At 37.6% G+C, this 13,816-nt stretch overlaps 2 protein-coding genes across 2 annotated transcripts; one reads left to right on the forward strand and one right to left on the reverse strand.

Annotated features, from left to right (window-relative positions):
- The first annotated feature begins 229 nt into the window (after window positions 1-229).
- LOC114537806 (DDB1- and CUL4-associated factor 6-like) lies at window positions 230-8,763 on the forward strand. The gene is made up of 12 exons (XM_028558903.1): window positions 230-371; window positions 488-549; window positions 988-1,080; window positions 1,578-1,655; window positions 1,734-1,838; window positions 4,873-4,986; window positions 5,236-5,465; window positions 6,114-7,338; window positions 7,526-7,682; window positions 7,997-8,082; window positions 8,173-8,281; window positions 8,679-8,763. The coding sequence occupies exons 1-12, from the start codon at window positions 284-286 to the stop codon at window positions 8,702-8,704; spliced, it is 2,373 nt and encodes a 790-aa protein (XP_028414704.1). The 5' UTR covers window positions 230-283; the 3' UTR covers window positions 8,705-8,763.
- Window positions 8,764-8,892: 129 nt separating this feature from the next.
- On the reverse strand, window positions 8,893-13,586 carry LOC114537804 (PC3-like endoprotease variant B). Its single transcript, XM_028558902.1, has 14 exons — window positions 13,226-13,586; window positions 12,906-13,010; window positions 12,333-12,422; window positions 12,124-12,232; window positions 11,980-12,017; window positions 11,819-11,892; window positions 11,640-11,728; window positions 11,336-11,508; window positions 11,038-11,259; window positions 10,783-10,883; window positions 10,421-10,642; window positions 9,864-10,248; window positions 9,564-9,732; window positions 8,893-9,353 (listed from the first exon to the last, which is right to left on the reverse strand). Exons 1-14 carry the CDS (start codon window positions 13,514-13,516, stop codon window positions 8,923-8,925), a joined length of 2,499 nt encoding a protein of 832 aa, XP_028414703.1. The 5' UTR covers window positions 13,517-13,586; the 3' UTR covers window positions 8,893-8,922.
- Window positions 13,587-13,816: the final 230 nt, after the last annotated feature.

Below are 13,816 nucleotides of genomic sequence, written 5' to 3' on the forward strand. Positions count from 1 at the left end.
TGGTTCCAATCGACGATTTGAATGCCATGAAAAGTTTTTATCATCTTCGAGGAACAACTGCGGAATGTTAAACTAAATGTTTACGGTGGAAATTAAATCTTTAATTGAGTCTAATTTTAATTAAATGTGGTAATCATTTTAATTGATAAAGAAGCCAAATCATGATTGCAAGATGAAGTATCCCGTTAAAAATCAAGATGGCGTCTCCTCGAATCGAGATAAAAAAATAAGAAAAAAAGTCTGTGAGCTCGACGGAATCATTTCATGAAAATATTAGGTTGAAATGGATAGAAAAAGGTCTATATTCTTCTCTTTGAATGACCGGGCGTATGGTTATAGGCGACACACTAACTTACAGAGAAATGTTTTAGGTAATAAATTCATTTAATTGATTTAAACCAACTAAATTTATCATTTTTGTTTTGTATTCAGAATTATAACGTTATTTCAAGTCATTGATTAGTGTTTGGTATTTTATTTCAACTAGGAAGTGAGTATATAATCAAAAGATTGAAATGCGAGCATTCGTTTATCGGTCATGAGGGATGTGTAAGTATTACCTTCTCATTTTCTAGGGAATACCAACCTTTATATGGTCTCTACACACAAGCAGGGCTGCCCTTACCCAGACGCGGGGAAAAGAGGGTGGCAGCTAACCCCCACCTTCTCCCTCCTCCCTAGAAGACGTTCAACTTTGAATTTTTAAAGCAATATGGTCCAATCTTGCCTTACTATTACAAATGAAGTCGGCATTTTTTTTTCTAGTCTGGCTTTTTATACTTTTTCCCCTTAATTCATGTAAACTTCAATGTAATGCTCGGTTCATATTTGATTGAGGCACGCCTGGGTTTTAATTGTTCATATCTTGTGTTGCATAAATCTTTTTTAATATTATCCAGTACAGCCCACTCACTGTTAGCTGTCATATGTGAACCAGGCTTTATAAGATATAAGATACTTCTGAGGCTAAATTTTGATATTATTCAGGTCAACACTGTCGTATGGAATGATTGTGGAGATACCTTGCTGTCTGGTTCAGATGATTGTAAATTGAATATCTACCATCTCTCGTCTTCTAAGGTATATTTTTCATCAGAAATTATATCAGTTCCTAATTTCAGTACCAGTCAACTTGTAGCAGAGATTTGGTAATCAGAGGGAGTTAGTCATTCACTGTATATGTTGGCATTGTGCTTGCAAAAGTTGCAAACATGACGACCTTATATCAGTTGTTACTCATAATAATGATGCAAAGATTTTAGATTGACAAAAACTCAGATAATATAATTGTACTTGATTAAGTGAAATGTTTGTTGAAACTTGAAACTCACCAATTGATAACAATAACTTACCAATAACTCACTAATTGTACATAACTAACCAATTGGGAGTGGTATTATTCAATACATGAGTTGTAACTCACAAATGGTAACAATAGACTAGGCTTTCATCCAGGAAAGAATGTATAATAGTTTACAAAGCAACATACAAATAAAATGAAGTTGAAATCCATCTGCCATTATGTCTTTGAATTAAAAAAGAAATATTATGTTTTGTTCATTTTATTTTCTTCCCAGCCAGAGCTCACAATTCAAAGTGGTCATAACGCAAACATCTTCAGTGCAAAATTTATCCCCTGTACTGGTGGTACGAAGGTATATAATGTAATATTTGTAATATTTTCATAATATGGTATCTACATAGTACATCATTGTATCCTCATGTATTTCTAGATTGCATCATGTTCTGGGGATGGTATTATTCAATACAACGAAATAAATACTAATTCATCTCATGGAATGAACCCATTTCATTGTCATCGCTCAACAACATATGAGGTACAGTATATGCTTAACTTGTTCTTCCTAGAGGTCCAGTAAGGATCATCTTCAGTGGTGGGGCAAGCGGGGTTGTTGTCCTTTTAGTTGTCCTTTTAGTTGTCCTTTTAGTTGTCTTATTGATTCAGTTTTACTACAGGAGGAAACCTAAACTAAACTAACTTTATTTATACTGGATAGCTCTATCAGTTCTAAACTAATCTTCCTAGAGGTCCAGTAAGGATCATCTCTTATTGATCCAGTGTTACTACAGGAGGAAACCTAAACTAAACTAACTTTATTTATACAGTGGATAGCTCTATCAGTTCTAAACTGTTCTTCCTAGAGGTCCAGTAAGGATCATCTCTTATTGATCCAGTGTTACTACAGGAGGAAACCTAAACTAAACTAACTTTATTTATACTGGATAGCTCTATCAGTTCTAAACTGTTCTTCCTAGAGGTCCAGTAAGGATCATCTCTTATTGATCCAGTGTTACTACAGGAGGAAACCTAAACTAACTAACTTTATTTATACTGGATAGCTCTATCAGTTCTAAACTGTTCTTCCTAGAGGTCCAGTAAGGATCATCTCTTATTGATCCAGTGTTACTACAGGAGGAAACCTAAACTAACCTAACTTTATTTATACTGGATAGCTCTATCAGTTCTAAACTGTTCTTCCTAGAGGTCCAGTAAGGATCATCTCTTATTGATCCAGTGTTACTACAGGAGGAAACCTAAACTAAACTAACTTTATTTATACTGGATAGCTCTATCAGTTCTAAACTGTTCTTCCTAGAGGTCCAGTAAGGATCATCTCTTATTGATCCAGTGTTACTACAGGAGGAAACCTAAACTAACCTAACTTTATTTATACTGGATAGCTCTATCAGTTCTAAACTGTTCTTCCTAGAGGTCCAGTAAGGATCATCTCTTATTGATCCAGTGTTACTACAGGAGGAAACCTAAACTAAACTAACTTTATTTATACTGGATAGCTCTATCAGTTCTAAACTGTTCTTCCTAGATCCAGTAAGGATCATCTCTTATTGATCCAGTGTTACTACAGGAGGAAACCTAAACTAAACTAACTTTATTTATACTGGATAGCTCTATCAGTTCTAAACTGTTCTTCCTAGAGGTCCAGTAAGGATCATCTCTTATTGATCCAGTGTTACTACAGGAGGAAACCTAAACTAAACTAACTTTATTTATACTGGATAGTTCTATCAGTTCTAAACTGTTCTTCCTAGAGGTCCAGTAAGGATCATCTCTTATTGATCCAGTGTTACTACAGGAGGAAACCTAAACTAAACTAACTTTATTTATACTGGATAGTTCTATCAGTTCTAAACTGTTCTTCCTAGAGGTCCAGTAAGGATCATCTCTTATTGATCCAGTGTTACTACATGAGGAAACCTAAACTAAACTAACTTTATTTATACTGGATAGCTCTATCAGTTCTAAACTGTTCTTCCTAGAGGTCCAGTAAGGATCATCTCTTATTGATCCAGTGTTACTACAGGAGGAAACCTAAACTAAACTAACTTTATTTATACTGGATAGCTCTATCAGTTCTAAACTGTTCTTCCTAGAGGTCCAGTAAGGATCATCTCTTATTGATCCAGTGTTACTACAGGGGGAAACCTAAACTAAACTAACTTTATTTATACTGGATAGCTCTATCAGTTCTAAACTGTTCTTCCTAGAGGTCCAGTAAGGATCATCTCTTATTGATCCAGTGTTTCTACAGGAGGAAACCTAAACTAAACTAACTTTATTTATACTGGATAGTTCTATCAGTTCTAAACTGTTCTTCCTAGAGGTCCAGTAAGGATCATCTCTTATTGATCCAGTGTTACTACAGGAGGAAACCTAAACTAAACTAACTTTATTTATACTGGATAGCTCTATCAGTTCTAAACTGTTCTTCCTAGAGGTCCAGTATCATCTCTTATTGATCCAGTGTTCTACAGGAGGAAACCTAAACTAAACTAACTTTATTTATACTGGATAGCTCTATCAGTTCTAAACTGTTCTTCCTAGAGGTCCAGTAAGGATCATCTCTTATTGATCCAGTGTTTCTACAGGAGGAAACCTAAACTAAACTAACTTTATTTATACTGGATAGTTCTATCAGTTCTAAACTGTTCTTCCTAGAGGTCCAGTAAGGATCATCTCTTATTGATCCAGTGTTACTACAGGAGGAAACCTAAACTAAACTAACTTTATTTATACTGGATAGCTCTATCAGTTCTAAACTGTTCTTCCTAGAGGTCCAGTAAGGATCATCTCTTATTGATCCAGTGTTTCTACAGGAGGAAACCTAAACTAAACTAACTTTATTTATACTGGATAGCTCTATCAGTTCTAAACTGTTCTTCCTAGAGGTCCAGTAAGGATCATCTCTTATTGATCCAGTGTTTCTACAGGGGGAAACCTAAACTAAACTAACTTTATTTATACTGGATAGCTCTATCAGTTCTAAACTGTTCTTCCTAGAGGTCCAGTAAGGATCATCTCTTATTGATCCAGTGTTTCTACAGTAGGAAACCTAAACTAAACTAACTTTATTTATACTGGATAGTTCTATCAGTTCTAAACTGTTCTTCCTAGAGGTCCAGTAAGGATCATCTCTTATTGATCCAGTGTTACTACAGGAGGAAACCTAAACTAAACTAACTTTATTTATACTGGATAGCTCTATCAGTTCTAAACTGTTCTTCCTAGAGGTCCAGTAAGGATCATCTCTTATTGATCCAGTGTTTCTACAGGAGGAAACCTAAACTAAACTAACTTTATTTATACTGGATAGCTCTATCAGTTCTAAACTGTTCTTCCTAGAGGTCCAGTAAGGATCATCTCTTATTGATCCAGTGTTACTACAGGAGGAAACCTAAACTAAACTAACTTTATTTATACTGGATAACTCTATCAGTTCTAAACTGTTCTTTCTAGAGGTCCAGTAAGGATCATCTCTTATTGATCCAGTGTTACTACAGGGGGAAACCTAAACTAAACTAACTTTAACAAATTGAATATTTGTTTGTCAGGTGAACACCACACCAGGAGATCCATCCACTTTTATGTCATGTGGTTCTGACGGCACAGTCCGTTTATTTGATCTTCGAATTAAAACGAAGTGCCTGTGCAATGGTTGCAAGGAGGTAATTGTTTATGACTTCTGAAATACAACTTAATTGCAACAAGTCAGCTATATCTATGTGCAAGTTCCTGGGTCAGCAAGCTATTGACAATATCTCAAGAAGCTGGAGAAGCTAGCCTCCTCCGCAGGCATCTCTTATGTATTTATATTAGGCATATTTTATATTTGGCTTGGGTTAGAAGCAGTAAGAAGACATCCTGTGTGGAAGAGCATTTTGTGAATGAAAATTCATTACTCTGTGTTTTTTCAGGATGTGCTGATAGATTGTGGGAAACCAGTGACATCATTTTGCGTGAATCCTGTTCAGCCAAACCATGTTGCTATTGGTTGTGAAAAGAGTTTGCTAAGAGTTTATGATCGAAGATCACTGAGCACTGGTGAGGAAAACAACGAACAGGACAAACAGCGTGGTCTTCTGTATCAGTTCAGACCAAGTGTTTTAAACAAAGAAGTGTGCAAAGTAACGTCATTGAAATATAGGTAAGTTCTGTCTAATATGTTTAGCTTGGGCTTCCTAATACTGGATCAATAAGAGATGATCCTTACTTGATCTGTAGGAAGAACAGTTTAGAACTGATAGAGTTATCCAGTATAAATAAAGTTAGTTTAGTTTAGGTTTACTCCTGTAGTAACACTGGATCAATAAGAGATGATCCTTACTGGACCTCTAGGAAGAACAGTTTAGAACTGATAGAGCTATCCAGTATAAATAAAGTTAGGTTAGTTTAGGTTTACTCCTGTAGTAACACTGGATCAATAAGAGATGATCCTTACTGGACCTCTAGGAAGAACAGTTTAGAACTGATAGAGCTATCCAGTATAAATAAAGTTAGTTTAGTTTAGGTTTACTCCTGTAGTAACACTGGATCAATAAGAGATGATCCTTACTGGACCTCTAGGAAGAACAGTTTAGAACTGATAGAGTTATCCAGTATAAATAAAGTTAGTTTAGTTTAGGTTTCCTCCTGTAGTAACACTGGATCAATAAGAGATGATCCTTACTGGATCTCTAGGAAGAACAGTTTAGAACTGATAGAACTATCCAGTATAAATAAAGTTAGTTTAGTTTAGGTTTCCTCCTGTAGTAACCTGAAAAGTGAATTTCATTGGCATTGTTTTTTTTTGTAGTTCAGATGGTCAAAATCTACTCGCCAGTTATTGCACAGACCATGTCTATCTCTTTGATTCAAATCCTAAATCAAAAGAATTTCAGTCCGAAAGTGAGGATGATCAGGAAGGATCCTGCGCTGACACAGCCAATGAAACATCGTTGTCGCGGTTACGTCTGCGACTGCGCGGTGATTTCTCCGACACTGGGCCGAACTCCCGACCGGAGGGCGAAGGCTCCGGCCTTACTCAGCCTATTCGCGGGTACCTATCAAGATGGATCCAGGAATCTAGACGGAGAAGATCTCCGCTGGAACAACAAAACGAGCCTTCAGCTGTGCCTGAAAATATCGATGACATCATTGAGGATGTGAATGACGTCAGCGAAAATGTCGATGACGTCAGCGAAGAAATAAATGATGTCACTGATAATGTTGATGATGTCAGTGGAAGTATGAATGACGTAATAGAAAATACAGATGTTACGGAAAATATGAATAATAATATGGACACAAGTGAAACATGCGTCGAACACGTGCGAGACCAGCAGGAATCACGTGATTTTAGTTGCGGCACAAGTACTCGTGGTGAAGACAATCCTAATAATAGTGTTTCTGGATCGCAATTTGGTGATCCAAGAGAAATAACGACAAAAACTAGTAAAATTGAATCAAATGTTGATGAGATAAATAGGAGAACTATATCCTCGGAGAATGAACCCTTGTTGGTCACGAATCCCGGGGGATCTCTGCCTGATCAGACGATGGACAATGAGGTACAACGTTTGGAAAGAGACACTGAACGCTGTGACAGTTTGGGATCGCAATTGCCAGAGATGGATTGTGAGGGACAGAACCCAGGTGTCTCCAGAAATACCTCAAGTATTGAAAAAATGGATGATGGTATTCTTGATACCTCGGCGATTGTATCCTCTGTAAATGTTTCACCTTCAATAGATACTAGGGTAACTGCAACCTCGGATACAGATACCCGGGGATCTGAGTCACCCACACTGAACTCTAAGTCTCCGGTTGCGGCAGTCGAGACAGATCGTGAAGACACGGAGAACCACGGCGAACCTTCGAGTTCCATCGACGAAAACTCGAGACGAGACGAAGCCGCTTCGACGATTCAAAATTTCTTTCGTTTTCGAGTCAAAAAAGACTTTAAAGAAATTCCTTGCAAGGTTCCTCTTTATTCTGATGTGAAACAAGTTTTTAAAGGACACCGAAATGTTCGCACAATTGTAAGAACAAAATATTGCTGGATAATATTTTTTACTAATGTCAGATGATTTTACTCATCAGTGGAAGAGTATTATCAGTTAATAAGTTAACAAAACTATCTGTCAGTGTCTCTTGTTAACCCATTAGCTTGCAATGCACCCAGATGTGACCTACTTTAGTATTTTACTGACAGAGTTTTTCCTTTAGATCAAAGAAGCAAATTTTTGGGGAGATGATTACATATTGAGTGGCAGTGATTGTGGTCGAATATTCATCTGGTCAAAAAAGACTTCTGAAGTGGTTATGTTGTTGGAGGGTGATCGTCGCATTGTTAATTGTGTCCAACCACATCCTTTTCTACCCAGTAAGTCTTTCAGTTCTAAACTGTTCTTTCTGGAGGTCCAGTAAGGATAATCTCTTATTGATCCAGTGTTACTACAGGAGGAAACCTAAACTAAACTAACTTTATTTATACTGGATAGCTCTATCAGTTCTAAACTGTTCTTCCTAGAGATCCAGTAAGGATCATCTCTTATTGATCCAGTGTTACTACAGGAGGAAACCTAAACTAAACTAACTTTATTTATACTGGATATAGCTCTATCAGTTCTAAACAGTATTTTCAAGAAAATGTACATTTCTAAAGTATTTTAATAGAAGATTTATTTCGTTGTTTAGTGTTAGCTACCAGTGGCATTGACTATGATATTAAACTCTGGACACCAACAGCTTTGAATGTTTGTGAACTTGAAAATACTGACGAGGTATTTTGTCGTGCATCTTCGATAATTTAGCCTAGAATTTGTTGTGAGATATTTCTGGAAAAGATATTTATTTATTACGATAATTTTTAGGTAATCGCTCGCAATGAGAGAATGTTAAGTGAAGGTCGACACACGCTTATTGTCCCAGCAGCGTTCATGATAAGAATTCTGTCTTCTCTACGTCGAGTTCGGTCCCAAGGTATGTAATTTTTATATTTTCCACACTATGTTCGTTTACACTTCTTTTTGCGATTTTATGAGCGATTTTCTTCTTTTGATAGATGTGAACGAGTGAATTAGTTACTGATGTTCAAATACGAGTTCTTATACATCAGAGCATTCGTAACTAATCACTCTTTTACATCTGTCAAAAGAAGAAAATCGCACATAAAATCACAGCAAAAAATCGCAAGTGTAAACGGGTTTTACCTTAGACTTAACGATAGAAATGGCGAGTCCTTCCACTTCGAATATTCTTTCCTCGTTTCTAGTCAGTTTAGTTCACTCCAGTTGAGTTTTTGTATTGAGACAGAAAAATATAATTGAATAGTTGAATTGAGGAAAAGTTTTTAATGTTTTATAAATGAATTTTGTAGCTGGGAACGATGCGTCTTCGGAGTAAAAAACAGACGGGATTATTGAGGCGTATGTATCAAGTGTGTGTTGTGAAATGTATGCGATTCTGTCTACTCTCTGCTAAAAACTGATCAAAAATTTCCCAACATTCATGATGTCATATGACGGCTGTATGTAACACAAGGGGATAAAATGTACCCCACACATAACCCTGAACATCCCATGGATACCCAATATTAATACACACGTATCCTGAGCATACCCTTATAAAGTGTCGTCATCGTCAGGGGCCTGTGAACCAGTGCCATAAAATGTTAGCTTCCACTGGAGTAAAATCCCCGAGGTAACATGTCCCGACTCGGAGTTGAACCCCGGAACAAAGTCTTCTTGAAATCCGTTATTAACTTGGACTCTTTGGGACCCAGTCTCCTCGAGTGTCTCTTGTGGGTGCGCGTCAATGTACGTCTGTTCACGTTTGCTCTCCGAACTTGTTACGAAGTTCTCACGATCATCGTCGGGATAAATTGAATCGAACATTGTATCTCGTTTAACGTATCTTCGCCCTCTCGGATCTTCGTCGTATTGATACTCGGAAGTGTACGGTTGGTCTACGTAACCGTACGTCATCGGTCGACCGTAGTTAAAGTCATTATAATAAGCGGAGTTTGAGCGATTCCAAAATGTTGGCTGGGTCACTGGAAAGAGAAAATATGAACGTTGATAAACTAGTTTTGGTTGGTTCAATTCAAACTTCGGGTTTAATATTTTATTGGTTTAATTAAGTAACATCGCTCATAAAGATTAACAAATGGAACATGTTTTTATTATTAAATCAATTAAATTAATTTATTGCAACAAAATTAAAGATTTAAAAAATGTAAATAATGTTTAATTGCGACACTAACCATAACCTTCAGTGAAGTATTTTCTGTCCTCAGTTCTTGGCATTCCTCGGTCGATAGTGAATTTCTTCACCCCCTCCGGATATCGTGCGTTATCCTGCACAGGACGGGGGGTGCTCGTTCCGTCATGTACTCGTTCTAACTCCTCTGTCTTCTTTTGATCATCAATGACCTGCAACGCAGCAAGATTATCTGATTAGCTGAGATCCAGTAAGGATTATCTATAGTTAATCCGGTTTTACAATTAGTTCAGAATAGTCTCGCAATCCAGTCATTTTTTCAGATCAGCAACTCGTTACCAACCTCTTGTTCAAGGTCCTCGACATCGGCTGCCTGTTTACTTGTGTCATGTTGAATAAACGTGCCCGCGTTCAGGTGTTTTCCCAGAATGTTTATATTATCAGTAACATTCATAATCCACACGCCTTTCGGGTTTTCTCCCCAATTATGAACCGTCATAAACGTCCAATCATGAAGCCCGTTCCTTGAATCGTCATAGCGACGTGTCGACAGCATTTCGTTCCTAGTCCCACTCGGTGAAAAAAGATCGATACTGACTTGCCCGCGTCTGCGATGTTGGAAGCTCATGGTCAGTGTGACATGCTCCAATTTTTCTATATCGTCCTTCGTGTCTGCACACGCAATCGTGTCTATGGTAACCGATAATGTTCCTCCTGCTGGGATCTCCCTAGAAGAGAAGGATATCATCCGATATCACTCGATATCCCTTACAACCACCTGTTATCTACCACCTACTCGCTATTCAATCCACTATTCAATATATCCCTTACAGTCACCTGTTATCTACCACGCCTAATACGCCGTATATCCCTACTTACTAGTGATATATCCACACTTACTGTTGTGTTTCACTAGATGGTCCCTTACAGACTCTTTGAGGAGCGACATTCTTCCAGGATTTTGCTTTCTGTACCAGTTGGTACGCGTCCATTCTTCCAAAGCCAAACTTATGATTAAAGTGGTAACCTGCACCATTGCTGATCCAGCCTTCGTCAACTGGGCTTGTTACTTGAGCACTTTCAACAATAACATGTTGAACATCACGCCAAGTTAGGTTTGGACTATACAAAACAAATCTCATATGAACGAGCCTCAAAACAACATGAATTTAAGGATATTTTAAATCATTCCACTTTCTATAAATGGGAGTTATTTAATTGTAGTTCTACACTGAAAATTTGAGAGAAGTTGTGATGATTACTTTGCCTCCAACGCGAGAGCTATCATCCCTGCTGCCAGTGGAGCTGCTGAAGACGTTCCTTTAAACTCTTCTGTACATCTGTGATGAAGATCTGTGGTCACCTGGGAGATTTGAAAGATTATAAACATGATATGGCAACATAATTTATCGAGTTAACACAAGATCTCATGGATTTGGTAATCGTTTAAGCCGATATTAAAGAATTGAGGTTGTCCAACGGTATCTATGAAGTGAAGCCTTGCATTGTTAACTTACAATTTTGTTTTCTTCTTTCTCTCTATGGGATCCGCCATTGAAGGTCACAGCGAGCGTTGATGAACACAGTTCTGTGTAATAAGCTGATAGACCGTGGTCACCAATACACCCAACTGATATCGTGAATATGCTGGTGGTATAACCATCACAGTTACAATCATCGTCTGTCAATCCACCATTCCCCGTGGCCCAAACATAGATATTCCCTTTACCATCTCTTCCCTGGATGAAAAAAATGAAGTCATTCTATTAGTATACTCCTTACTTTAATATCAATTTTACTTGTGTTTCCACATACCTTCAACGCGCCTTCCTTTAAAGCTTCCTGAGCGAGCTTCCCTGGTTTCCCAAAAGTCTTCCCATCGTCTTTTGGACCCCAGCAATTGCTGTAGACATCGATGTAGTTTGACTGAAAACTGAGGGCGCTTCCCTCAAGAACGTCTGTCGCTTGACCATCTAACATCCTCACACCTACAAATAAACGTAATCTTTGATGTTTTTATAACGAAACAAGCATCGTTCTAGAGTTCTCTGTGGTAATAAATCGATAGCCTCACGACCAGCATAATTTTTTTGATATTTCCAATGCAAAGTTTACTTACCGCCAATATTTGCATTATATGCGACGCCAACACCACAGATACTATTGTTAGCTTTCGCTGCGACCTCGCCAGCGCATCGTGTACCATGGCTAAATATGGATAACTTAGGTTAGCAATAGATAGAGGAACGAGGGACGGTGTTGGATTGAGTTTGGCTAAACTCTGGATCATTGTCTTACCAGTTGTCCGGATCAGTGTCTCGCGGATGTGGATCAGCGTCCATATCGTTAAAATCATAGCTTGCTTTCTGATCCTTGAAAATACAGCCAGGAGTTTTTTAGTTGTTTCAAGACCGCTCTCGGGCCGAATTTAAAAAAAAAGTGAGATATTGGCCACTTACAAAGTTATCGTGTAGATCAGGATGTGTGCTGTCAACTCCTTTAAAAATATTAAAACATTTTTCTATAAGCTCATGAAAGATTAGAGTATGTTGAAAACGTGAATACCATGCACGTTGTTGCTTCCCTCAGTACGCATAACATACCGTCATCCAGTATACTGACTACAACACCACGTCCTGTGATACCACTTCGCCAAACCGGTACGACATTGACATCAACACCTGCGGGCCCAGATGACTGACCTTGGTTAAACTAAGGCGGAAATAAAAATGTGGTGATCAAACTTTCTCTGTTATAAAGAGTATGTATTCCGCTTGCAATGCTCCCAGACTGAACCAATATCATTGCTTACCAGATACCATTGATCTTGAAACTTTGGATCCGAAGGCACTCCATCACGTTTGTTCCGATTAAGTACATGTTGACGCTCAGCCCATAAAACCTATAACATAGTTTAGTTAGAGTTTCATTGCTCTCATCTGGATCAATAAGAGGTGGTCCTTACTGGACCTCTAGGAAGAACAGTTTAGAACTGATAGAACTATTCAGTATAAATAAAGTTAGTTCAGTTTAGGTTTCCTCTTGTAGTAACACTGGATCAATAAGAGATGATCCTTACTGGACCTCTAGGAAGAACAGTTTAGAACTGATAGAGCTATCCAGTATAAATAAAGTTAGTTTAGTTTAGGTTTCCTCCTGTAGTAACACTGGATCAATAAGAGATGATCCTTACTGGAACTCTAGGAAGAACAGTTTAGAACTGACAGAGCTATCCAGTGTATATAAAGTTAGTTTAGTTTAGGTTTGCTCCTGTAGTAACAGTGGATCAATAACAGATGATCCCAACTGGACCTTTAGTAAGAACACTGAGTTTAGAACTATTTAAAGCTAGTTAAATTTAAGATAATCTATGTTTAGTTCAAACCTCATCCTCAGACATCAGTAATTTGGTTTTTTCATGAGTGCTTCTTTTCCCACGAAATGCGTTTCCAATATGTTTGAAATGATAATAACCAGCGAGAGTGCCAACCTTTCAAAGAGGATAATACTTTATTATAAACTCTCCTGGCTTGGTCAAACAAGAACAAGAGTTGCATAAACGATGGCTAAATCTCATATACTGGATGTTCAAATGAATACGTATAAACTCGCTTGTTGCAGAAGAAAAGATGAAGGTTTTCCTACAGACGTGTGCAAGAAGAACTGCCATATTGTGTATCTTTCTTTCTATATCATACTACGAACCTTTCCTAAATTAGCAAAACCGTGTTTAGCTGCAATTCTATCGGCCACTTCGACTTCAGCCTGATCTGTGAATTTCACTGCCCATGAGTCAGTATAAAACAATTTGCCTTCTTCGTCTTTGAGTGCGTCTTCAAATTTATGAATCTGTTTCCATTCCGCCTTCGTTAGTTTTGGTTCCGTCTTCTGATATTTTCCTCGACTTCGTTTCCTTCCTTTCGAAGGTCGGCCGTGTCCATTCATTATAAAACAAAATCCTAATACTAAACTACAAATATATATCTTTAGGAGCATTTTTTACGCGTTTCATCGGAATTATATATAAAAATCAAAACTAGAAAGTCACTATTGTTTACAGGTGGTTTTTTTTCTTTGACAAAAGTTCATCGTTTAAGTTGAAATGTTTATTATAAGTGTACGGGTGGTAACAGGTTGAAACACTCCGGAATCAAGTCTGATATTATAATAATAAACTAGTTCAAAATTAAGCATTTTTGTCTGGATAAAACCGCAACGGCGAACTCTAGAGTTTCTTCAACCCATTGACTTTGTAAAACAAGTATAGGAGAGTTCCATAAGAAATATCTTATATTA

The sequence above is a fragment of the Dendronephthya gigantea genome, unplaced genomic scaffold, assembly GCF_004324835.1.
Source record: "Dendronephthya gigantea isolate DGI-Jeju-01 unplaced genomic scaffold, DenGig_1.0 000165F, whole genome shotgun sequence".
Lineage (NCBI taxonomy): Eukaryota > Metazoa > Cnidaria > Anthozoa > Malacalcyonacea > Nephtheidae > Dendronephthya > Dendronephthya gigantea.

What these genes read in the sequence shown, in the direction of transcription:
- LOC114537806 (XM_028558903.1), top strand. Translation starts at nt 284, where the DNA reads ATGGATAGAAAAAGGTCTATATTCTTCTCTTTGAATGACCGGGCGTAT. An exon ending in CTTACAGAGAAATGTTTTAG is followed by an intron (nt 372 to 487) that starts GTAATAAATTCA and finishes TATTTCAACTAG; the next exon opens with GAAGTGAGTATATAATCAAA. An exon ending in ACCGAAATGTTCGCACAATT is followed by an intron (nt 7,339 to 7,525) that starts GTAAGAACAAAA and finishes TTTTTCCTTTAG; the next exon opens with ATCAAAGAAGCAAATTTTTG.
- LOC114537804 (XM_028558902.1), bottom strand. Translation starts at nt 13,516, where the DNA reads ATGCTCCTAAAGATATATATTTGTAGTTTAGTATTAGGATTTTGTTTT. An exon ending in TTCAAGATCAATGGTATCTG is followed by an intron (nt 12,233 to 12,332) that starts GTAAGCAATGAT and finishes TTTCCGCCTTAG; the next exon opens with TTTAACCAAGGTCAGTCATC. An exon ending in CTGATCTACACGATAACTTT is followed by an intron (nt 11,893 to 11,979) that starts GTAAGTGGCCAA and finishes TGTATTTTCAAG; the next exon opens with GATCAGAAAGCAAGCTATGA.